The following is a 25,000-nucleotide window of genomic DNA, read 5'->3' as shown; positions in this document are numbered from 1 at the left end:
AAACGAATGCATGTTTTTTTATACTATATTATTGTTGTAATTTGAACATAGACTACTGATGTGTGAAAGACGCGTGGGCGCTGACACTGGGTTCGTCGTAGGCTCGCGACCCTGACACAGTTCGTTGTGAACGAGTCGAGAAATAGAACACCGTAGGCCTGGTAAAAAACAAACAAGTTCTCTTTCTTTCGTATTTTCTTTCACAAGCGTTTTATCTCTAATTTTCTTCTTCCAGGATGAAATGTGTAGCAGCCAAAAGGATGAAGGAAAACCAGGAACGCTTTGAGTGAAAACAGACGCATTATCGGACGGTAAAACTAAATTAAAGCGAGTAATATATATATATATATATATATATATATATATATATATATATATATATATATATTTAAGATATACATATATATACATACATACATTATACATATATACATACATATATACATACATATATACATGCATATACACATACATATACACATACATATACACATACACATACATACACAAACACACACATACACAAATATATATGTGTATCTATATATATATATATATATATATATATATATATATATATATATATATATTTATGCATGTATGCATGTATGTATGTATGTAAGTATGTATATATAAATGTGTATATACAGATGCATACACACACCTCACTTTCTCTCTTTTGACGCGAGAATTCCGCCTCCTTTGAATCCTTCCCGCCGCCGTCTTCCTGTTCTCCTTCCTGCACCTGTTCAACCGCTTCGCCTTGCATTACGGCCGCTTCATTTTTCTTCCGCGCGACCTTTCCGAAGGCTCTGGTTCGCTTCCGTCGCCGTGGCCGTGGACTGACCTTGACATATTGCTGACACATTAAATAGTAATCTGCTTCCATAAGGTACACACACTTCGACGCGTGATGCTTGTTATCTCTCGAGTTTTATTTAGAGATATATAACCGATTGTCATTTTTTTCCCAAGGGGATAAGTATTCTTGTCTAAGCAATGAAATCACACGCAGGATTTACCAGCTGATTTAATGTCCGTGAAATCTGTTGTTGGTGATGACGGAGATGCGTGTCAGTGGGCGAGCGTGTGACGTAAGTACCTCCGTGACGTCATAACGAGATTACCATACGCGGGGAGTTACATGAACACAAACCCATTTCCGGCAGTGTGAACATCGGTCTGAGCGTGTTACTGTAAAGCGAGACGCGTGTTAGGCCTTTGTTGTCCTATTACTCAGACCAATTCAACCGCACACTCGTTTACGTAATTTAGATTTTTCTTTAACGGAGACCGAGGCGTCCTTCTGAGTCACTTAGAGCGCGGTCGAACAGAGAGAGAACGTGTGTGCGTCACGAGATCTTGAAAGGTCACGTGACGCCTAGCGAAGATACGTATTGTGAATTAAAACCGCGAGGAAGATTCATTTCATCATCTCGGTAGTCTGAGTAAAACGTTCTATTCTCGCGTGATTTAGAAACTCTAGACGTTAAAAATGATCAGTGATCTGAAACCAGTCATAAAATTTATACATTACAATGCAGCTGCTTTTCCCGAAACACAGCATCACAACACAAAAACATTGTAATCATCGCAGTTTGTATATAGAGATTACCTGATCAGAGTAATCAGAGAAGTAATCAGTAATCAGAAAAACCTTTCTTATCCATATTTGATAATATATTACATAATATGACGTCTGAAGGCGTTCCGATTTACTCGCAGTCAAATAATAATGAAACTGTAATTATGAAATAAAAATGATTTCTAGCATATATAAGGTTCTATGCTTGAAGCCTTTGTAAGTATCGTTTCCTGTATTTGTACTTCCTAGCTATGAAATTTTCGATTTACTGGATATATTTTAGTGACTTTCCTATGCTAAGTCAGTCAGTTTTTATATAAAGTAGGAGTAATAATGTTTCATATTCAAAAACAAAAAAGACTGATTTCATTGATCTTGATAGTATTTCATAATTTGTCTCCTTAAAATGTGAAATCGGAAATCCTGCTTTTTATTCAGTATCCAGAAAATCTAGTTTGGACTAGATTTCACTTTCGTTTGTTCTACATGATTCATATTTTGGTTGTTTCTTGTACTTTTTTCAGGACAAAAGAACAGAAAATCAAATATTTGTGTCAAAGTCCTTTCGAAACTATCAAGGTGTATTACAGCTATCTTGTATGTGGTGCACGTAGAATATGTAGGACATTTAAACTCTCATATAATACAGGAAATATATTTTATTTATTTATATATACAGACTTGGTGACAGTTCTAAAATACAGTTTTATAACATTTTATAACACAATCATGACCTTCCTATAACGGATGGTTCAGCTTACATGACACATCCATAATAAATTAACAATTAGATGCCGTCTTTAGCAGGAGAGTTCAGCTACCCGCAAAAACTATCTCTTTTTCTGGAGTATCTAAACTCTAATGTATCTTGACTGTGTCATAGGGATGAAGGTGAAAGACAATTGGCTCCTCAGTCAAGAGGTATACAAATTAGATTAAGTTCTCTATTGGAATGTTGACTTCGAATATCATTCAATGAATGGCACGTAAGTACTGATGATTAAATGTTGTTTTAAAATCAGCTGACTTGACTGCTCTTTACCGTACATTGTTATACAGTTATTATCTTTGGCACAAGCTTGTCTATTACACAGGGAGTCCCACGTGAGGCCCTGCTCTCACTAAGTCTTGAGTACTCACAGTCATTGTCATAAACAAGTAAACACATTAGTTTACAACTGGCAAAAATTAAATAACAACAATGGTAAAAACAATTAAACATATGCAGCTCTATGTTGGGATAATATACATTTTTTTGTATTTTTACTGTGAGTTTTAAAACTACACTAAAAGAGAAGTGCAGCAGTAATAGCTAACAAGTATCTGGCATAAAGCTTTAAAAGGTCACTGCATAAATACTGCCTACATCATAGATAAAAGCTTCATATTCTTTAAATATATGTTTAAATGGAACATTTGTACACAATATATATGCGACACGACCTTCTGCAAGAACTATTGGCAACTCTCTCAACTAGAACTCTCTCCTGCCGGCTGACCAGGTTTACATCACTTAGCATTGGGTTCGAGGGGCCGTGACGCCTATCAATGAGCAATATAACGTTCATGCAAGAAGTTTCGAGAATAAAAGAGCTAAAAAGGCAAAGCTTCGATAATGGCAAGAGGGTATTCGACTTCTTAGTCTAGAGATAGAGAAATGAGATGAACTTTTTAAAATTCGTTAATAACACAGTATTAAGAATTAGTATATAGAAGCCTTAGCTGCCTTGAAATTAGATCTGAACAACTCAAGCCTTAGGTTAAGCTGATCCTTTGATACATGTTCGTGGATCAGGAATAAGATAAACTGAAGGAGCGAATGCGACAATCTTCGAAAAGAGCTGAAGACAGGCATCTTGAGACGAGTTTTCAAGTGTCTGGAAATAAACAAAAATATTAATTAGTGACGATAAATACAACAGTTTTCAATAAAATCTACCAAAATGCAGCATTATTCTCTTACAAGATTATTATTTTTATACAAGAAAACATTTTAACAGAACAAAAAAAAGGGCCTTACCTCTACCATTAGTAGGCTTGGGTTCAACTTAGTGGCTGAAGAACAGTGACCGAAATTTTCCCTCTTGTCTTACGAAGCAGATCAATTACAGATTCAGTTTCCCATCCTACCACGTCAATGCCATTCACCTTCAGGGAAGAAATCGAATTATTAACAATGAGTGAGACTTGTCGATGTGAACTCTAAGAAGAAAAATGGTTTTATTATATTCATCTTTTATGATAAACTCGTACACTGTAAAGCTAATTTACCTTTACAACAATATCCCCCATTTTCAGTCGTCCATCTTTGGCTGCAACACTATCTGCATATATGGCCTTGATGACAGTGTTCTCCCCCTTTGGTTGCAACGAGAAGCCTAGACGACTGTTCCATCCGCGGTTAAGCTCTATTGTCACCATCTAAAGCAAAAACATTATTTTCATTATTCATTCAAAATTCTATCACATACATATAATTCATTCTCAATGTCAAAAACTGCAATCCAAGCTGGGTTAATGGATTAATTCGAAGTTTCCTCTTTGGAACGAGAAAACGAAAAATTGAAGCAAAATATTTTCCTAAAACTCTCGAACAAAATTGTCTTGTAGTGACAATCACCTTCGGTTTGTGTGACTGAGGTGACCCTTCACGATCCCCCTCTTGTTGAAGTGACTCCTCTAATGACTGAGTGTCTTCCTCTTCGGGGGTAAAGACAATTCCCTTCCACTTTAGTAGACCACTCTGCTGGGGACCGTCAGTATCGTGGCTGCTAATGTTATGGTCTGAGGTTGTGTTGGTTAGTCTGGAATCTTCGTGGGGGTGGAGGGCTCCAAGGTTAACACTCTGATACCCTTGCTGGAGGTGGGAAAATGCTGGGGTGTCACTGTGAGCTGAGGTCAACTGGGGGGCAGAGTCAAGCGAGTCAGCCGACGGGTAATTACCTCCGAGCGGGGATGGAAACGAGCGGTCTACCTCGTGCGGGGGCGTGAACTGAGTCTTGCGGGGACAGCCACGCCCGTTGCTCAGGTCGAGGAAGCTGGGTCTCTTCGGTCTCGACTCGGAGTTGGAGGCGGTGAGCGAGGATGACGACGCGGACGAATTTCGCGAGCGAATGGTGGTGGAGAGGGAGTCGTCCGTCTGGCTGTCGCCGAAGGGGGAGGTCTCGTGGTCCGTCTCTCGTATGCTGTTGAGCGACGTTTTCTTTTCGAGAGTCGGAGTACCGGGCAGAGATTCTTCGGTTTTTCTCACCAACGAGTCCCATCCTGTGGAAACGACGGTTGAAATTATGAAAAATGTACTCATACTTATTGTTATTTATACGTAGGTATGGTATTCTGATCAAATGTTCAAGTTAATACAGGAGTGTATATATGCAAAACATATGACTATGATACTTAAAAAGAATAAGTAATGTATCCAGTAAAACCAAGTGACTGCAAGGAAGGAAACAAATCTTCTCGTTAATTAACGTAAGATCGCGTAATGCATGTACTAAATAAATAACAAGTGTACTTACTATCTATGACTACACTCTTGATATCTGGACTCGGGGTCTTCTGGAGCCTACGTCTTCTGGGTGTACCCGGGGAGCCCGAGGCTCCAGCTAAGCTAGGCGAATTGCTGGGAGACTGTTTTCTGAAAGCCAAGTCACTGAGCATGTCCCTGGCTTCTTTGCGCAGTGGTTTAGGCTTCGCTAGGATGTCAGGTTCCGTGGGGGAGACTGGTGACACTGGCGTTTGCATGGCATCCCTGAAATACATTTTTCATTTAAAACACTGTATGGGTGAATAGCAAGCCTTAAAATAGTGTCATGGCATTTGAATATTTTCAGCGTACTCTCCAAACTGAAAAAATACTCACCTATACAATCTAAGAGTAACAGTCTCAGGACATGTGCGTAAGAAGCCTATCGCCTCCTCGTGACTCAGACTACACATATCTGTGTTATTGACCGAGATAATCTTATCTCCCGGTCGTAATCTGCCGTCTGAAATTGCAGGCTCCTTGACCAGACTCCGAATGGTGTGTCCCAAGATGCTGTTGTCCTGTTTGCGCAGTGTAAAGCCCAAGGAACCTGCAACTTTGGTTAGCTGCACTTCGAACTCCTGAAAAAAGAGGGAATGCCATAAATCAATAATCCCGAAGGCTGATAGGGCACACCTCAAGAAACATGGATATTCACGGCTACATGGGTATTTTCCAGCTGATAAGATTGCGTACCCCACATGAGGAGAAGGAAGGCGATGGGGAGAGGTAGTTGTGACTAGTGTTGGGCGTGGTGAGGCTGGTGCTCACGACGCCGAGGGTGTTGCCGCCGTCAGGGAGGTCCTCGTCGTCCCCCATGGTGCCAGGGGGCGGCCGGCAGATCTCCAGAGTCACCTCCTGGCCGACGGTGCGGAGCATCTCTAAGGCCTCCTGGGAAAGGAAAAAAGGAGATGAAATATATTCTGATCGTATCCCCAGCTTTAAAAGAATGATATAAATGATGATACATAATAGGTTTAGATATAAATGATAATACATAATAGGTTTAACCGTGGAGACCTTTAAACCGTAAACATAAAAAATCCAACTCCGCGGCATTAAACAAAGAAAAACAACAAACGGCGGAAGGCGTGACTGAAATCAAGACAAGAGTCTCCAGTCTCAGCTGATCATCTGACTACACCACTGCAATACGACACCCCGCCAGATGACCTCTCGATCCCTGGACTACTTACGTGACTCGTCAGTCCTGTTAATGGATTGTCATTGGCCTGCAGGAGAATGTCTCCCACCTCCAGCTGACCGCAGAGCCAGGCCGGCGTCTGCGGGTAGAGCTTCTTGATGCGTATGAGGCCTGCGTAGGGGAGGTCGCACTCGACGCCGCCCGTCACGGCCAAGCCCAGGCCCCGGAGGTTCTTGATCACCGTCACTTGGAAAGTTGTACCTGGGGGAGGCAGTCCGGGGTTAGGGAACGGCTTGTTTCCATGATGTAAAATGCAGCAAAGGAGCAAAAATAGTATTTATTTCAAACAACTTCCATTTGGATCAATGATGAATTCGTATGTATAAGGAAGAGCAAGAATCCACAGAGCAGGCCCGCCCAATTTCCCCCACTCCCTCCCGCCCTCAAAAAGACGAGGCCTCTGGGACGGCCCCCTCGCCCCTCGCCCCACGCCCCTCGCCCCACGCCCCTCGCCCCACGCCCCACGCCCCTTGCCCCACGCCCCTCGCCCCGAGCTCCGCCTTACTTTCGGTGATGAAGGGAACCAGCCGCATGACCTCCAGGGTGTTGATGATCTCCCCCGGGGCCACCTTCAGCGAGTTCCTGTCCCTGGGCTCCCTGGGGCTCCTCTCCCGCTGGGCGGCGACGGCGGCGGAGGAGGAGGCGGGCGAGGAGGACGAGCAGTAGAGGGGCGGCCCCTCCTCGTCCTCCGGGGACCTCTCGGAGCTGTAGCCGGGGTCGTAGCCGTAGTTGTCCTGGCCCGAGAGGATGTCGTGGTCGAAGGCATAGTTGTCGTGGCCGGCCAGGTCGCCCGACTCCGTTACCACGTACTTACCGGCGCGCCCACTCACATGGTCCTCTGGAAGGGGCGGCTCGCGTTAGTTGGGGACGGTGCACAAGATTTTATCTATTTATTTATTTATTTATTTTATTAATGAGACAAGCTATTTCTACTTCAGCATTATCATTAAATGCCTTTTGTCATATATACCTATTTTTTATCATGAGAGCATTACGTCTTTGAAAAGTATCAAAAAATCTTTTCACAAAATTATTATTAATTAAAAAAATATTATTAATTAAAAATGTTAAGCACAGAACACAACTCAATCCGAAGCAACACAAAGGAAATAACAACAGTAATTCCAAGACCAACTACAGTAAAAACAAAAGAGTCCCTGCGATGCCGCGACGCCGCCTGCCGCCCACTCACCTGAGGACTTGTGCCCGAAGGCGTGGTTGTTGTGGTTGAGGTCATGCGGACGCGTGGAGTGGGGGGCGTCCGTCACCAACATCTCGTGGGCGGGGGCGGCGTGATCGCTCTCCAGGTCTAGCGAGGTGAGGAGGGCGGGGTCTACCAGCTGTGGGTGTGCCGGGTCGACATGGCCGCTACGCCCACTCACGGTCGTGGGCGGCGCGTGGGCGTGGTTTGTCACCCCTCCATACACTTCCACGACACGTTCACCTGAGGACAGAAAACGCGGAGTAAGGCACGTTTCAGGCGCGAGGAAGGAAGGAAAGCTGACTCAGCAGTCACCTCCATTTTTATACAGAATTGGCCAAATACTAAAAAAACATGTCCATGGGAGCGAGAAAATATGAAACAGTCACAGAAATAGACTAATTTTAGAAAGCACAAGACAGATACGCAGACACACACGCACACACATTGTATACACACACACACACGCACACACATTGTATATATACACACACACATATCATACGTGTACCGTCTAATGACAACAAAGACAATAACACAAAGCACAACAGGTATGGTTATAACAACGCTCCATTTGACTCCCTAACGACCTCCACCTCAGCGCGAACACACAACATCCACATTACCCCCGCTGCTGTTTCGTCTCCTGCAGCAAATACAGAACGTCATGTCGCCTTGTTGTCGTTAAAAATGTAACCGACAGGCCACCTGCGTCCGAAAGGTTTCCTTTTTAACTCTTTCCTTTCTATTAGTTTTTACTTTGTATCTCCGGTGTTCGAATCCCTTCGTTTTTTGTTTTTGTTTTTCGTTCACCAGAGTCATGGACGCTCGTGTACGTATTCTCAAGTGACGCGTCGAAGCCACCGGCACTGCAATCGCACACGTCCTTCCTCCACAATTAATGCACTTTCACATTCATATGTTAATTGTGTTCGCCGCGCAGGCCATGGCTCCAGGTCATGCCCGTTGCTCTGCCGCCACTGAGAGCGAAAGCTGATAAGGCTACCGCTGCTACCGGGGCTCCTGCTGCGACGCGGCCGTTCGCGTTTTCCCGGCGATATCACGAATCCAAATCGGCGTCGGAGATCTCTTAATCCCAATCGCTCTGCCTTCCCTGGCGAACTGAACAACACAGTGCACTTTTGAGTCTCTCGGAGCCAAGCATGTTCACCATATCGCACCGGCCGGGTCACCATACACACAGGAGGGATAGCGGCGTCACTGCCATCAGCGGAGGTACAGCGCTGCGGCCTCCCGTCAGCAGCATCACGGCGCCACCGCGACTCCTCGACTTGACATAGGTAACGGGGAACTGAAACGCTCCCGCCGAGGAACAGAGGTACACTGTGGAGCAGAACAAGGCCCTCCTGAGACAAGAATTGGCTGTTATCGCCGAAACGCTTATCGCGTTCTTAACACTCGCTCCATTCAGCCGAGAGAAAAATGCCCTTCCAAAACATGACTGTGTTGTGAGTACTATCTGTTTTATTGTGGTGTCCGTAACATGAAAATATGGATAATGAAAAAAAAAAAAAAAAAAACAAAAAAATAAATAAATAAATAAAAAGATTTCTGAGGGGAACGAGGCGGGGAACGAAGCGCGATGAAGCCACGACCGAAGGGCACAGGAGTGATCTGCGTTCCGCGTCAGAGATTACACCTAATCTACGTTATCGCTCCTATATCTAGCCCAGAATCAGCCCATGGAATGCCAGTCGCCTCGCACGGAGGGCAGACACTACTGCGCCCCCGCCGCCCTCCCGCGTGCACCCACGCCCACTCCCAAGTCTCCCTCAGGTACTAAACAAACACCCGCGGGCTGCACCCTCGCCGCGGCGCATGACTCACCCGCCGCGCACAGCCGTAGCAGGTGGAGGGCCACCGCGCTCGGGAGGCCGCCCCGCGCCACCGCCTCCCACGGGATCGCGTCCACGGCCACCATGCTGGGCCTTCTTTCTGTCTGCCGACGGGGTCCTCGCGCACTCTCTGCGGCTTCGCGGCCACGCAGGGGACTCTTCCGCTGCCACGCGCGCTGCACTCGCCCCTAGGCTGCCCACCACACCGCGGGCGACGAGACGAGACTGAGGCGGGCGGGGGCGGCGTCCTCTTAATATCCGACCCGTGGGGAGAGGGGGAGAGGGGGGGGGGGTCCTGCACGTACGTCATTAGTTTCGTGCATCCTGTCGGGTCAAACAAACACTCGAAATAGCTCGCCATCGCGGCAGGATATTCCCGCAGATGCCGACCCCGTGTTTTTCCCTACATGGTTCTGAGTACCTGCCGGAGGACGTCATCGCGGGGGGCCTCGTCTGCCCTTCCTGCCCTTCCTGCCGCTGCTCTTCCTCGTTGTCTCATTTTTTTCTTCCTTGACTCCTACTCCTCCTGTGTCATTTTCCTTCTCTTCTTCCGTCCTCCCCCTTCTCCACCCACCTCTTCCTCCTCCTTTCCCCATCCCCACCCCCACCTCCAACCCCCAACCTCCACCTCTTTCCCACCTCCAACCCCCACCCCCTTCTCCACCTCCAACCTCCACCTCCGGGATCCGCAAGCGACGTCACAGCCCCCACCCCACCCCCACCCCCACCCCCCACCCCGCGCCCCCCTCTTTCCCACCGTCCGTCTCCCAGGCCCTGTTACGCGCTCCCGTGGGTCGGATGTCCTCGCGAGAGACGCAGAGGAAGGAAATTCTGAAAGGCGCGGAAAACCGGTATCGTTTTACCCGCAATTATGTTTTGTAATTATCGTCACGTATTTTTTTTACTTTGTTTTTTTTTTTTTGTCGTATTTTTTTGTTTGTCTGCTTTATCGTCACGTATATTTTTTTTTGCTTTGTTTTATTTTTGTTTTGTTTGTGTAGTCGTATTTTTGTTTTGTTTATTTGTGTTTTTTTTTCTGTCTCACGTTTTCCATATGCTTTACGATCATCTATATTTTTTCTCTCCTCTTCAAAAATATCGCAATTTCACATCGCTTCATAATTACTAATTCCCAATAATAATAATAATAATTCGAACAAAACTATCCTTATTAACCCTCCCCCCCCAATCTTTATTCCACTCCCCCCCCCCTTATTGGATTAATAAGAGCAAACCGAAATTTACAGTTTTTTTCTCACTCTCTTTCTCTTTTGTCATCTCTCCCCATCGTATCTCTATTCTTTCTTTTATCATTTCTTCCAATCGTTTCTTTTTTTCTTTCTTCCTTTCCTTCTCTCCTTTTATCATCCCTTCTCATCATCCCTCTTTTTCTTCACATCTTCAATCTCTCTTTTTCATTTACCCTTCTCTTTATACACTCGAACATCACCATCACTCTCTCTCTACACATCATCACATCTATCTTTCTTTTTCTCATTTACCTTTCTTTCTTTTTTTACACTCATCATTCCTCTCCTTCTACACATCATCTTCCCATCTCTCTCTTCTTATCCCCCTTTCTTTCTTTACACTCGAACATCATCATCTTTCTCTCACTCTACACACCATCTTCACATCTATCTCTCTTCTTCCCATCTCCCTTTCTTCCTTTACACTCGAACATCATCCTTTCTCTCTTTCTACACATCATCATGTCCCTCCTTCCACACATCATCATCATTCCTCCCTCTCTCTACACATCATCATCCCATCTATCTCTCTTCCTTCTTCCCATCTCCCTTTCTTTCTTTACACTCGAACATCATCCTTTCTCTCTTTCTACACATCATCATCATTCCTCCCATTCTACATCATCATCATCCCATCTATCCCTCTTCCTTCTTCTTCCCATCTCCCTTCCTTCCTTCCTTCCTTTACACTCGAACGACAGAGAAGAAAAAAACAACAACAACGAACTGGAATCAACCAAACGCCACCGGATTAAGGAGCACAAGCCAGATATCTCGCGGTCAGCATCCTGGCTTTCGGGTTATTTTTAGTAAAAGGAGGAGAGACGGTGACGGAGAAAGGTTATTATTCCGTTGTGTGTGCGGCGCGCGTGTTTTGAATTTGGTTTGTTCGGTTAGGGTTTGTGTATGGTCTTGTGTGTGGGTGTGGGGGTGTGTGGGGAGGGGGGTTGTGTGTGTGTGTGTGGGGGGGAAAGGGGTTGTGTGTGTGTGGGGGAAGGGGGTTGTGGGTGTGGGGTGGGGGGTTGTGTGTGTAGGGTGGGGGGGGGGGAGTTGTGTGTGTGTGGGGTGGGTGGGAGTTGTGTGTGTGTGGGGTGGGGGGGGAGTTGTGTGTGTGTGTGTGTGTGTGTGTGTGTGTGTGTGTGTGTGTGTGTGTGTGTGTGTGTGTGTGTGTGTGTGTGTGTGTGTGTGTGTGTGTGTACGTGCCTGCATGCCTCATTCAAATCCTCCAAACGCACACCCTCCTCGGACCGATCTGCCAAAAAGCAATCCCTCAAAACACCTTCACTCCATCCCCCCCCCCCCCATCCACCTCCCTCCCACAACACGACGAAACCCCACAACAGACCCCCCCGCCTGACCGCAAAAAAAAAAAGAGAAAAAAAAAGAAAAAGAAAAAAAATACACATATAGTATAAAAACCCATCCATATACAATTTCTCTCGCACACTAAGGCGACCGCGAGATAGCGACGCGAGATGTTGGTCTAATAGGCGCCCCAAAGACCTGTTATGGAGACGACGGGTAGGCCTATGCACCTCACAGAATCCCTCTAAGCCTCTTGGCGTTAAAAAAGCGGGACTCGGTTCCAAGAAGCGAGTCATTAAGCCATATATTTTAATGAGAAATCATACGTCAACCGAGATTACATTTTTTTGGGGGAAAAAAAAAACGAGAGAACTTTTCTTTTTACGAATAGAGAATTCCTTACAAGAAGGTTTATTAAATGGCGAAGTATTGCAGGCGTGAGTTGCTTTCGTCCCGAGATGAATTATGACAGCTAAAATTCGTCGTTCTCCCTCGGGACGTGACAGCTAAATAAACAGCAATGGTGTGTGTAAAAGTGAAGTGTCATTTAAGCAAACAAATTCCGTTTTCTTTGTCCGAATAAAAAAAAAGAAGAAAATATTCCGTGATCTTTTCAGGGTGGACTAAAAAAGAAATCCGGGTAAGGACTTTTTTAATGCAATTATGTTATACCAATGCAAGGTAACTGCGGTTTTACTCAATAATCCTAGACTGAAAGAGGTATATCACGTTTGTTATAGTATTACTGGTTATATATTTTTTACGACCATTGTTACATTGGTAGCAACCTTTTGTATGTAAAGAATATCGTATTAACAAAGTGTAGGATAATCGTGGCGATTATGGTAATATCTAAAAAGAAAGACTAGGGAATTAATAAAATATATAGATTGTCACTAAAATAAATACAAATAAAATACACATTAACATAAAAAACCACGAAGCACTGGCTTTTCCTCCTCGACCTTGAAGAAGAAGAAGAAGAAGAAGAAGAAGAAGAAGAAGAAGAAGAAGAAGGAGGAAGAGGAAGAGGAGGAGGAGGAGTGAAGGCAGAGGTGATGGTGAGGAGTAGGAAGAGGAGGGAGAACAAGAATACGAAGAACAAAAAGAAAAAGAACAAAAAGAAAAAGAAGAAAAAGAAAAAGAAGAAAATGAAGAAGGTGGTAGAGCGGGCGTCCCGAAGTCAGTCCCGGGCCATTCACGTCAGCGCAGCGAGGGAAGCGGTTCCTCCTCCTCCTCCTCCGCCTGGTAAACCGTCCGTCTCCTTCGTGTTTTCTTCGGACGAGAAAAGATTGGCACCCGAAGTTTGTTTTCATCTTTTTTTTTGTGCCCGATCATTATTTTCATCTTTTGTGCCCGATGTTTATTTTCATCTTTTTTTGTGCTCGATTTTGGATGAAAACTAATCTTACATGGCCAGTGGATAATAAAATCTTCGCTCAGATATACACGTGTCAGTCAAAGTCACAGAAGGTGAAATAAACGAAGCTCAAGACCTCGCCAAAACGCGTCCGATTGCCATAATAATAATTGCAAAAAAAAACGCGACTGCAATAATCCGTCAAACCAGACGAGCCAATCAGCGCCAAACAATTCTCTCGGCTAAAAACAAACAAACAAGAGAATCACCACCTCCGGAACCCCCAAACAAGAGCGCTGGCAAACAAAGACAGAAAAAAGAAACAAAAAACACAAGCGACTCGCGTGCCAAAGCCGGGTGCCAAACCAATCAACAAATGTACACCCAAATATCCTGGGGTTTCCCGCGCTTCACGAGAATGGATTCGAGTTCGGGGGTAAATGCTGGCGAGGGGAGGGAGGGAGGGGAAGGAGGGAGGGGGGAGGGGGGGGGAGGAAGGGGGAGGGGAGAGGGTAGGGGAAGGAGGGAGGGAGTGGAGGGGGGAGGAAGGGGGAGGGGGAAGGGGAAGGAAGGGGGTAGGGGAGGAGAGGGAAGGGGAAGGAAGGGGGAGAGGAGAGGGAAGGGGAAGGAGGGGGAGAGGGAAGGGGAGGGGAAGGAGGGAGGGAGGGGAAGGATGGGGGCGGGGAAGGAGTGAGGACTGAGGAGGGAGGGAAGGGGAAGGAGGGAGGGAGGAAAGGGGAGGGGGAGAGGGAAGGAGGAAGGAGGGAGGAAGGGAAAGGGGAGAGGAGGGAGAGGAGGAGAGAGGAGGAGGAGGAGGAGGAGGAGGAGGAGGAGGCAATGGTCCGAGGAGGGGCTGCGAAGGGATCAAAGGATGTTTCCCAGGGGACCGCCGTCTCTGCCAAGTCCCCCGAGCGAGCGGCTTCCAACACGACGGCCTACGCCAGCCCAGCGTCCGCCGCCTGCATGGCTCCGCCCATCGCTCGTAGGCTCGACGCTTCTCTCTCGCCTCGTGGACTGTATGAACCCCGCCCCCGCCCCCCGCCCCCCGCCCCCCCTCCTCCAACGTGGCGCCAAGCCTCCGCGCGGTCCACGAGGCGGAGGCGGAGGAGCCGAGAGAAGGAGCCGAGTGGAGGAAATGTCACAACAAAGCGGAGACCACGAGATGCCGCGTCAGGAGGGAGCGGGAAAGGGAAGAGAAACAGAGGAAGGAGGAGAGAGAGAGGAATGAAAGAGGAGAGGCTTGGGAGGAGAAGAAGGGAATGAGATGGGAGATAAGGAAGGAGAGTGGATAGAGAAGAAAAGAATTAAGGAGGAAATGAGAGAGGGAGGGAGGGAGGGAGAGAGAGAGAGAGAGAGAGAGAGAGAGAGAAGGGGGGGGAGGGGGGAGCGTGGACCCGCGGCCCTGCAACGCGTCCGGAGGAGCACCAGGCTAACGCGCCGTCCTGTGGGAGGAGCGAGCGACGGCGTAGCGGGAGATGGCGCGGCGGCGTGGCGGGGCAGGAGGGAAGATGTAGCGGTGCCAAAGTGTCATCGATCCAGAGGGTCATTGCCGCGCCGTGACGTCACCGTCCGCATGACCCAAGCGTGGCGTCACAGCCTCGCCGCGGCCGAGAGTGACCTTCCGAAGGCCGCCTCCGCGTCTTCGCTTCCGGACGCGCGGGGCGTAGCTCCTCCCGCTCGCCCTCGTCACGTGACTCGAAATTCGTTCCAGCGCCGGGGCTATTTTCGTCTTCCCAAAGGAGGGGCTGGAGGGGGGGGGGAGGGGGAAGCAGCACAGGTGATTAAACAAAAGGTCATCATTTGACAATCCCATTACTGTTTTACATCCAGCGAGCGAGTCGGACTTAAAGCGGCAATGGTTTAATATTGCTAACAGCATCAGCAGCGCCATGCGGGCCATTCTTTACTCCGCATGTTTTCATTCCCCTCACTGGAAAAATACACGACCACTTACTTCGCCCGGGCCGCCCGAACAGAAATGTTTTGTAAAGCGAGCGCGTTACGTATCAGTGCGAAACGTTGCATCACGGGACCAGAACGTCCACCGCGGGGTCATAAAACGTTTATCCCGCCCACCCCTCCCCTCCCTCCGCGGTCAGAACAGGCACCCGCACACAACGCCCGTTTTCCTACCCGCAGCCATGGCTTGTGCTTGTTTTTGTCCTGGTGTCAAACTCGCCGAAGCACCGAGACGAAATGGTGTCTCCCGACTCGAGGTGCTGACCGACTCCCCGCCAACAACAGGCTGGCCGATAAGACCCGCGAGGGACCCCATTTCCGCCCCCCCCCCCTCCCCAAAGCCGGAGGATGAGCCTCGCCCCCTCCCCCTTCCGTGGCGCGTAGAGGTCACCGACCCCTCCCCCTCCCCTCCCCCTCCCCTCCCCACCGCACCCCAGCAGATAAAAATTCTCCGTCCCATTTTCAGTGAATTTTCAAGCGCCGCGCCGGGCGGAGCGGGAGGTCGGGTTTCCTCGGGGGCGGCTGGCGGCGACCGCAGCGCATCGGGTCCCGCAGCGTCAATGGAGCCCACTCAATGGGTGCGGGCTCCTCGCCTCGCCGCAGAACAGGAAGCGCCTGAATTATTGCAAGGGAGCATTGCAGGAGGGCGATTCCATGACGTCCGTTGCAGGCGAGAGGGCACGGCGGACACCCGATCCCCCGCAGCGGCATCAGACGCCGCCGCCATGGAGGGGCGGGATGGGATCCTCCCGCGGGGACCCGACCCGCACTCCGATACGGCGGAGCCTCTCCAGGGACGAACTAGCAGGTTCATGAGGCCGCGCAAGGGCCATCAAGCCAGGACTCCACGCAGTAGGCGCGAGGGGCCCCGGAGAAGGGCGGCCGTGGCCATAAGAGCCGGGCCTTATCTTGAGTGACGCCAGTCATCTCTGCTGGCACGGCCCACATGCCACATGCGGCCGCCCTGCCCGCCTGCCCCGCGAACTCTGACTCGTCTACAGCGACTCGCGCAAAGGGCGTTGCGACCCAATGTGCACTCAAAAGCATCGGACTCGCTGCCACCGTAGCTCCGAGAAAGAAAATGACCGACGGGAGCATCGACTTTCCGTGACAGAAGACAAAGTTCCGTTCCTGCGACACCCACCTTTGTTCAGACGGACGACCACGCTCACCTCCCACCAGGTCGCAGCGCACGTCACCCGCACCAGCGCCATCCCGAACACCCAGCACCGACAGCGTGCCGACGCGCCGACAACACTGGCTCCGACAATTCTAACAAAAGTGTCAGTCACAGTCTGTCGTCGCCTGGGACTCGCCAACAATGGGAGGAAGTGGGCGCGACGCGTTGCTGGAACGCCCCGGGTTGTTCCTTTTTATCATTGGCCTCCTCCATCTCCTCCTCTTCCTCTTCTTACTCCTCCTTCTCTATCTCCACTTCCTCTATCTCCTCCACCACCTCTTCTCCTCCTCCTCCATCTTTTCCTCCTCCTCCTCCTCCATCTCTTCCTTCTCCTCATCCTCCATTTCTTCCTCTTCCTCCTACTCCTCTATCTCCCCCCTTCCACCACCACCTGCTCCCCCTCCTGATTTCTCGCATTCTATACACATTCGAAACGCTTATTTTATCGATTTCCTCTCCGGTTTTTTTCTGGTCCTTGCTTCCTGTTGCATTCTGTCTACATATTCGTCTGCTTGTATATCTCACGCACATGCAAGCAACTGCATACGTGGATCATCTCTCTCACTCGCTTCTTTTCCACAAATTTTCGTTCTTCCCCAAAACGCCCTTCCTGTCCCTTCTCCCTTGTCATTCAGGGAGTGAGTATTTCCCTTGCCTCCTTCCCATCTCTCTTCCCTTCCTCCCTATCTCTCCCTCTCACCCCCCTTTCTTCTACGTCTCCGTTTCCACCGTCTACCCTCTACCTTCATCTACCTTCCCCTCCATCCCATCCCCTTCCCTTCCCTCCCTTCTCCACTTCCCTTCCATCTCCACTTCCCATCCCTTCCCTTCCCTTCCATCTTCCTCTCCCCTCCCCTCCCATCTCTTTTCCCCTCCATCCATCTCCCTCCCATCCCTTCCCTTCTCTTCCCTCCCCCTCCCTCCCCCTTCCCTTCCCCTCCCATTTCAGCGAATGACACAGCCGTCCCCAACAACCTTGCCGAGGGGGTGTTGTGATGGGCCAACGCACACACAGAAAAGAGTGCGAAGAGAGGAGAAGAGAGAAGGAGAAGGGAAGGGAAGAAGGGAAGGAGAAGAGAGTAAGAAACGTGAAGAGAAAGAGAAGAGTAAGAAATGAGAAGTGAGAAAAGAGAGGATTAAAAAAAAGAGAAAGAGGGCCCACGAAAAGAGACAACAGAGAGAGAGAGAGTGAGAGAGGGAATACTCAGAGGCTGTCTGGTATGCGGGCTTGTCGACGCCTCTGGCCCGACCGCCCGACCGCCCGACCGACAGACCGACCGACAGACCGACAGACCGACAGACCGACAGACCAACCAACCGACACCCGAATCGCAGACGAGGTACAAGGCACGCTTTTTAATGGCAGTTCCTCCTCCAACGCCATCATTAGTCATGTCGACGGGAGATAAGCGAGCCGGATTCGAGCGAGGAGGAAATTGGAAAGCAGAAATTAAAACGAAGATGCAGAGAAGAAGAAGAACAAGAACAAGAACAACAAGAACAAGAAGGAGGAGGAGAAGAAGGAGAAGATGATGGAAAACTCGAAGGAGATGATGGAAAACTCGAAGAAAGAAAAAGAATGAAAAGAAAAGAACGATCAAGAACCTCACAGAAGGAGAAGACTCGAAGAAAGGAAAAATAAAGAAAAAGAAAAGAAGGAAGAGAACGATGGAGAACGATGGAGAACCTCGCATGTTTACTCGCCATTCGGGTGATGGCGAAAAGATAAGGAGGGAATTACCCCCAAAAGATATTTATTTCGGACGGTTGATCCCCTTCCCGGCCATTCTGGAGTTCGAGAGAAATTCTTGAGAAGAAGAAGAGGAAAACGAAGATAAAATAGGAGTTTCGGGGACAGTGATATATGTGCAAATCTCCCCCGTAACAAAGAATGAGCTATGATTTCTTTCGATATGAAGTGTGCCTAAGAGCTTAGTCCGGTGGAGAATAGGAGGACAAACACAATCTCAATTTTTCTTTGTCTCTGTCTCTTTCTTTCTCTCTGTATCCCTGTCTCTCTCTTTCTCTCTGTATCCCTGTCTCTCTCTTTCTCTCTGTATCCCTGTCTCTCTCTTTCTCTCTGTATCCCTGTCTCTCTCTTTCTCTCTGTATCCCTGTCTCTCTCTTTCTCTCTGTATCCCTGTCTCTCTCTCTCTTTCTCTCTGTATCCCTGTCTCTCTCTCTATCTCTCTTTCTGTGCCTCTCTCTATCTCTGTCTCTCCCTTTCTCTATTCATCTGTATGTCTGCTTATCACTTCCCTATAGCCCCCGCACCCGCACCCTCACAGCGCCCGTAGGTCTAAGCCAGCGCAGACCGCACTGCCACCCCTCTCACCACACTCACCCACCTCACTCACTCCTTCGCCATAAACCACATCAGAGGCGTGAATCCCCCACGAGCACCCACAGGCATTCCCTAGGTGTAGGCGTGGGCGTGGGCGGAGGGGGGGGGGGGAGTTGGGCGTATGGGAGGAAGGCTCGAGAGGCGGCGGCGGTGGCGGCGGTGGGCGGGGTGTTGGCGCCAGGGCGGGGAATAATAATAGCCAGGCACGGTCCGTGTATAAAAATGACACATATCACGAGTTGTTGGTGGGGTGCTGGTGTGGGCGGCCTCGTGGGTGGGCGGGAGGGCGGGTGGGGTGGGAGCATGGCGCTGGTGTAGGGGGTGGAACAAGAATTCCCAGAAGAAAAAGAAAGAAAGAAAGAAAGGAAAAAAAATGAGATGACAAGAATTCTAAGAAGAAAATGAAAGAAAGAACGAAAGATAAAAAAAGGGATGACAAAAAAATAATAAATAAAACGAAGAAAGAAAGAAAGAAAGAGAAAAAAAGAAGTGTATCAAGACCGGTTTTTTTTTTCTTCCGAGGTAAATGCACTGTCCTGAAGGTCGGTGTACTGGGTGTGTTCTGAACGAGGGCGGGGGGGGGGGGGGGTACAACAGTCAGGTACTAGCCTTCCATTGATATGCAAGGCAAGGTTCTAGGTCTATTTTTTATGTGCAGCGCGACGACCTACAGCCTACACATAATTCATCATTTTATTTGATTAATAATCGGTGGGGCTAGATCCTATATACAAACAAACAGTAAATAAAACACTAAATAAAAGAAGAGAACACCTTTAGGAAACCTGTGTCGCATGGCAAATTAATACACAATAACACCTGCAATAAAAAGTCCAGCTCAATCTGTGCCCGCGCCCGGATCTGACAAACAAAAGGAATATAAAAGGAATTTCCTCAAAATTTCCGAAACCAAATCAAACGACTGAACAGAGATACACACAGTTATTTCTTTTCTATAGTTTATAAACACTATAAATTATATAGAAAAAAATTACTAATTGTGTTTATAAACTGTATAGAAAAAATAACTAATTGTGTTTATAAATTGTATAGAAAAAATAACTAATTAACACAATTAGTTATTTTTTCTATGCAATTTATAAACACAGTTATTGTTTTCTATACAGTATGTTTTCTATGCGAAAAAAATCGAATCAATCTAGAACGCTGGTTTTTAGGGTTCAATTGAACAGTGCTAAAGCCTAGAAAGAGGAATAGAAGAAATAAAATCAAGGTTTCCACACACAATCGTCATTTCTCCCTCTTCCTCTCTCTTTACCTCTCCTCCCCTCTTTCCTCGCCATATTTCTCTCTCCCTCCCTTCCCCTCCTTGTCTGTATATCCACGTATACATGAATGAACACATGCACGTACCCCTCTCCATCACACACGCATACACACACACACATGCATACATACATGCGCACACACACACACACACACACACACACACACACACACACACACACACACACACACACACACACAAACAAACAAACACCCCCCCCCCACACACACACACATCCACAAACAAACAAACGCACCTCGCGACGGAAAAAAGCCATCTCTCCACCGGAAGTCATTATCAAAGGAGAACAGGGACGGGAGAATGAATGAGTGTTGATAAGACAAGATGGCGCAGGATACGGCGGAAAGGGGAGGGGGGTGGGGGAGGGGAGGGGACGGGAGGGGATTGGAGGAGGGGGAAATTTGGGGAAGGGAGGGGTGAGGGGGAGGGGAGGGGTGAGAGGGGAGGGCGGGGAGGGGGGAGGTTGGGGAGTGGATAGGGGGGAAGGGAGTGGAAGGAAAGGGAGGGGAGGGAAGGGGAAGGAAAGGGAGGAGAGAGGGAAAGGAAAGGGAGGGGAGGGAAAGGAAAGAAGGGAGAGGGGAAGGAAAGGGAGGGGAAAGGAGAAGGAAAGGGAGAGGGAGAGGGGAAGGAAAGGGAGGGGAAAGGAGAAGGAAAGGGAGAGGGAGAGGGGAAGGAAAGGGAGGAGGGAAGGGAGAGGGGGAGGAGACAAAGTGGCTGTGATGACACCAAGAGATCAGGAGGCAACAGGAAGAACGAGAAGGAGGGGGAAGATAGAGGAAAGAAAGGGAGTTGAAGAATGAATTAAGGGGTGGAGGAGATAGATGGAGGAAGGAAAAAAAAGAAAAAGAAGGAAGAGGAGAAAAAAGAAAAAGAAGGAAGAGGAGAAAAAAGAAAAAGAAGGAAGAGGAGAAAGTGATAAAAAGAAAGGAGAGAGACGAGAAGAAAAAGGAAGTAGAAGAGAAAGGGTAAGAAGAGGAGATAGACGTGAAAGGGAAAGGAAAAAGGTAGGAAGAGATGAAGATAAACATAGATAGATAAGAAATAGACAGACAAATATACTGATAGGTAAAAAAATAGATAGCAAAGGGAGAAAGAGAAAGGGGAGACACGGATGGGAGGGGAGTAGCTACGAGAGAGAGAGAGAGAGAGAACAACAACAGGATCTGAAACAACTTTCTCTCTTTCTCTCGCCCTCCCTACTTCCCCCCCCCCTCCTGCCCCCTCCCTCCGTCTCCTCCCCCCCACTCACCCAGCCACCCTCTCCCCCCACTCACCCAGCCACCCTCTCCTGCCCCCATCCCCTCATACACTCTCCTCCCCCACCCCCTCTCCCCTCTCCTCCTCTCTCCCTCCCTCCCCCTCCAAAAATTCCCCGCGTTCTTCCCGTCACACACCCAAGTTCAAAGTCTCGCACATGACAAAAGAAGGGGAGGAGTTAAGTGCAGACAGAACTGGGCGTGCGGGCGTGCGGAGGGGTACGTGGGGGCGGGGGTTTGATGTGGGGTGGGGTGGGGGTTGGAGGAATAAGGAAGAGTCGAGTTAAAAACAAGAGTGATTAAAAGTAGTGTAGCGTAAGCTCGAGACGGGTGTTTTAAGAATAGAAAGTGCGTGTGTGCTCTTACCTAGTTCTTAGCTTCTTGTTTCAAATACGCGAGAAGTAAGCTCAGATATATTCAAATTAGTGTATCAATTCTTAAACCGATCCGCATTTTTTTGGGCACACACAACGTTATTTGGAAGACTGTTCAATATTTCAATAGTTGCGCTTGGGAAACTGAACTCTTTGACATCTTTATCGCTTCCTTTTACTTTCAACTTTTTACTGTGTCTTCTCGTCTTTCTTGTGTTCAAATTTTTAAAGTCATCTGTGTCTAACTTCACTCTTCCTGTAACACAGTTTAACAGCATGATCATGTCTCCCCCTTTTACTTCTTTCGTCCAAAGTAGCAAGTCCAATTTTCTGTAGTCTATCTTCGTAGTGAGTGAGTGAGTGAGTGAGTGAATGAGAGAGAGAGAGAGAGAGAGAGAGAGAGAGAGAGAGAGAGAGAGAGAGAGAGAGAGAGAGAGAGAGAGAGAGAGAGAGAGAGAGGGAGGGAGGGGGCGAGGGAGGGAGGGGGGGGAGGGAAAGGGAAAGAGAGAGAAAGAAAGAGAAAGAGAAAGGGAAAGGGAAATAGAAAGGGAAAGAGAGAGATAAATCAAACAAAGAAAAGTGAGGGCGCGCGTGAGAGCCCCGTCGCCCGCGCCTCCCCCCTCCGGCCGGGGAGCGACGGGCCCTGTCACACCCGCAAAAAGCTCGACGGGCCGCGCGCACACCTGTCAGGCAGGGCGCTTTGTGGGCTCGTCCCGGCGTCAGATCCTTCCGAGAGGCGCCCCGCACCCGTCTGACGGCCTTAAAAATAACACTAACCTTTGCCCGAGAGTCCGAGCGCATCCTCCGTCTCCACAGCGATCGCCCGACAGGTACGATCAGCCGCGTTACCTGGCGAGAAGGCCAGAACCGGGCCGCGTTTGGCTCGCTCTTGTTTTGAATAAACATCCTTCTCGCTTCGCGTTTCCCCCTTCCCTCCTCTCCCCTTCCACCCCCTCCCCCTTCCTACCCGACACAGTTATCCATTTCCCTTCCCTACCTGCGCCGGGGGCACTTCCTAGCCAAGGTCGGCGGGCATCTGGTCACATCCGGGAACGGCCGCGAGGATTCCTCCAGCCGCGGTCGCAAACAATCGGGCGAAGCGAGCCTCTCGTAACAAGGACTTCTCCCGCACCGTGACCGGCCGGGAGGGGTTCGCAAGGCCGCTGCACGAGTCCTTCGCTTCGACACGTGGCCTGTGTTCGCCTCCTTCCTTCCTTCCTTCTTGCTGTCTTCCCTCTTTCTCTTCCTTCCCTTCCTCGCTGTCCTTTCCTTCTTTCCCTCCTCTCTTCCGACTCGCCTGTGAGGTATCCACAGCATCTGCGACGCAACTGCTGGTCCCTCTCCCGCGCTATCTCTCCGCGGTTCTTACACAATTATGTACAAAAAAGACACACGACTATCTGATAACCGGATGACGCTGCACATGTGGATGGAGAGTCGGAATTTGCGTCCTCTGATAACGTAAACCACAATAGTAAACAAGGTGGCCTATTGTGTCTGTCGATCCTGCCCCCCTCCCCTCCCCCCCCCTCTCACTCATCTCACCAGCCTCAAACATACAAGGTCACTGGAACAGTAAAGGAGGGAGGGGGAGGGGGAGGGGGAGGGGAGCAGTGAAAGGAATGTGTACCACGAGTGTCGGCTTGCGTGCGGGAGAGTCATCCATACACAGACGGCGGGGATAATCATACGGAACACACGGCCATTCCTCCAATCGCCGGAGTCACTCCCCCTTCAATTCCCTCTCCCTGCGGTGGCGATCGGCAGCGCAAGCTTTTTAAAAACATTTCTTTTCTTTTATGAATGTTGAATATTTCATACCACGTCTCTAACCAAGGTCGCAAGGGTCGTCGCCGAAAGAAGCGGCGGCCTCACCCAATAGCACTCACCCGGTTCCGCGGAAACTGCCGACGTCGCTCTCGCTGAACGCACAGGCGAGGGAGAACTTCGCCGTCCTCCCGTCAGAGTCCTTCATCATAGAATCAAATCCTCGAAGATCCTTCCCTCGTTTGCTCCCTCCACGCCACCTCCGGCCGGCGCGGCGCGGGTGGACTCACCTGCTCCCGGATCTCCACGTGGACCTGCCTCCTCCTACGAGGAACTGCCGCCTCCCTTCCAGGACTCGCCCTCGGCCGCTCGGCGCAAGCGACTCCGGCCCTCAATTCCTCCCGCGGAAGAGCGTCGCCAGCCCGCGAGCGCCGCATGACCCCGCAGCCAATGGGCGCATTACCCGTCATGCGCTGAGCCTCGCGTCGGCTGTGCGTGACGACCCCTTTCGACGCCAAGCTTAAATCCCGCGGCCGCTTATTTGCACCGTGAGTCAGCAGGATGTGTCCCGTTCCCAAGGCACCCTCGCCCCTCCCCGGCACCGCCCCGGCACCACCCCGGCCCCCAGCCCCCTTCCTGGCAGCGAGGGACACCGATGGAGTCATCCTTGTCTGTCTGCCCCGCCGCGGGCGCCGCGCTGGGCGGTTTACAGGATGCAAAACGGCCGAGCGACGGCGGCGACTCCCCCGGGCGGGCGAGCGCGGGGATGATGTCACTCATGTCGACAGGCTCTCGTCCACGAATCTATATATAAAGAGAACCGTGTCTGCGCGACATCCGCTGCTGTGTTTTGTCGCGTGCAACCACCGCGCTTTGCAACTTCACCACACACACACACACACCATGGCAAAATGCATAATCGCCACGGAATCAGCCGCGATAGCATAAAAAGTTCCACAAAAGTAAATTAAAACATTCCTAGAGGACACATGATTACCCGCAGGCGACGGGCGGCTCACCAATCGAAAAGGTACTCACGGGGATAGTTCTTGGCGTGGTAGCGGCGGTTGTTGTTCTCCTCGTAACTAAAGCAAACCATCTTGGTCAGGTTGTTCTGACAGACGCACACACACTTCAGCGACGAGTTGCAGCACCGCCCATGGTACACAGCGAGAAGTGGCGTCTTCATGCGCGAGGCGACGGGCACGGTCACGGAGGAAGCGAGCGAGACGAGCGAGCGAGACGAGCGAACGACTGCGGCGGCGACGACGATGGTGCCCCACACGGCTGGCTGCGGTCTCGGCGGCGCTGGTGCCCACGATCTACTGTGTACGGGCGCGGCGGAGGGTCGGGCCCGGCGTGATGTTTGGGTCCGATCTGGCAACCCCCATAACATGACGTCACGCAGTGCCTCGGTTGGGTCAGTGCCACCGGCCAGGCCCTCCGCTGACATCAACAAGTCTGACTTATTGTTCGCCGATAATGCTAAAACCACGACGCGCCCTCGCCAGGTCAGCTTGCCCT

General features: G+C 49.5%; 1 protein-coding gene across 1 annotated transcript in view; it reads right to left on the bottom strand.

Moving 5' to 3' along the window:
* Nucleotides 1–2,226: 2,226 nt before the first annotated feature.
* Nucleotides 2,227–25,000, bottom strand: part of LOC113820762 (uncharacterized) — a 193,707-nt gene continuing 170,933 nt past the window's right edge. The window contains exons 3-12 of the mRNA XM_070124662.1: nucleotides 7,508–7,759; nucleotides 6,821–7,153; nucleotides 6,308–6,516; nucleotides 5,808–6,002; nucleotides 5,448–5,692; nucleotides 5,104–5,336; nucleotides 4,206–4,849; nucleotides 3,857–4,006; nucleotides 3,606–3,733; nucleotides 2,227–3,462 (exon numbers count right to left, since the gene is read on the bottom strand). Coding sequence (XP_069980763.1) covers nucleotides 3,629–3,733; nucleotides 3,857–4,006; nucleotides 4,206–4,849; nucleotides 5,104–5,336; nucleotides 5,448–5,692; nucleotides 5,808–6,002; nucleotides 6,308–6,516; nucleotides 6,821–7,153; nucleotides 7,508–7,759 — 2,366 coding nt within the window. The 3' untranslated portion in view covers nucleotides 2,227–3,462; nucleotides 3,606–3,628. The remainder of the gene's footprint in view (nucleotides 3,463–3,605; nucleotides 3,734–3,856; nucleotides 4,007–4,205; nucleotides 4,850–5,103; nucleotides 5,337–5,447; nucleotides 5,693–5,807; nucleotides 6,003–6,307; nucleotides 6,517–6,820; nucleotides 7,154–7,507; nucleotides 7,760–25,000) is intronic.

The sequence above is a fragment of the Penaeus vannamei genome, chromosome 8 (genome assembly GCF_042767895.1).
Source record: "Penaeus vannamei isolate JL-2024 chromosome 8, ASM4276789v1, whole genome shotgun sequence".
In the NCBI taxonomy this organism is placed as follows: Eukaryota; Metazoa; Arthropoda; class Malacostraca; order Decapoda; family Penaeidae; genus Penaeus; species Penaeus vannamei.
The sequence above is the reverse complement of the archived record's forward strand: the minus strand, read 5'-3'. Positions and strand labels throughout refer to the sequence as shown.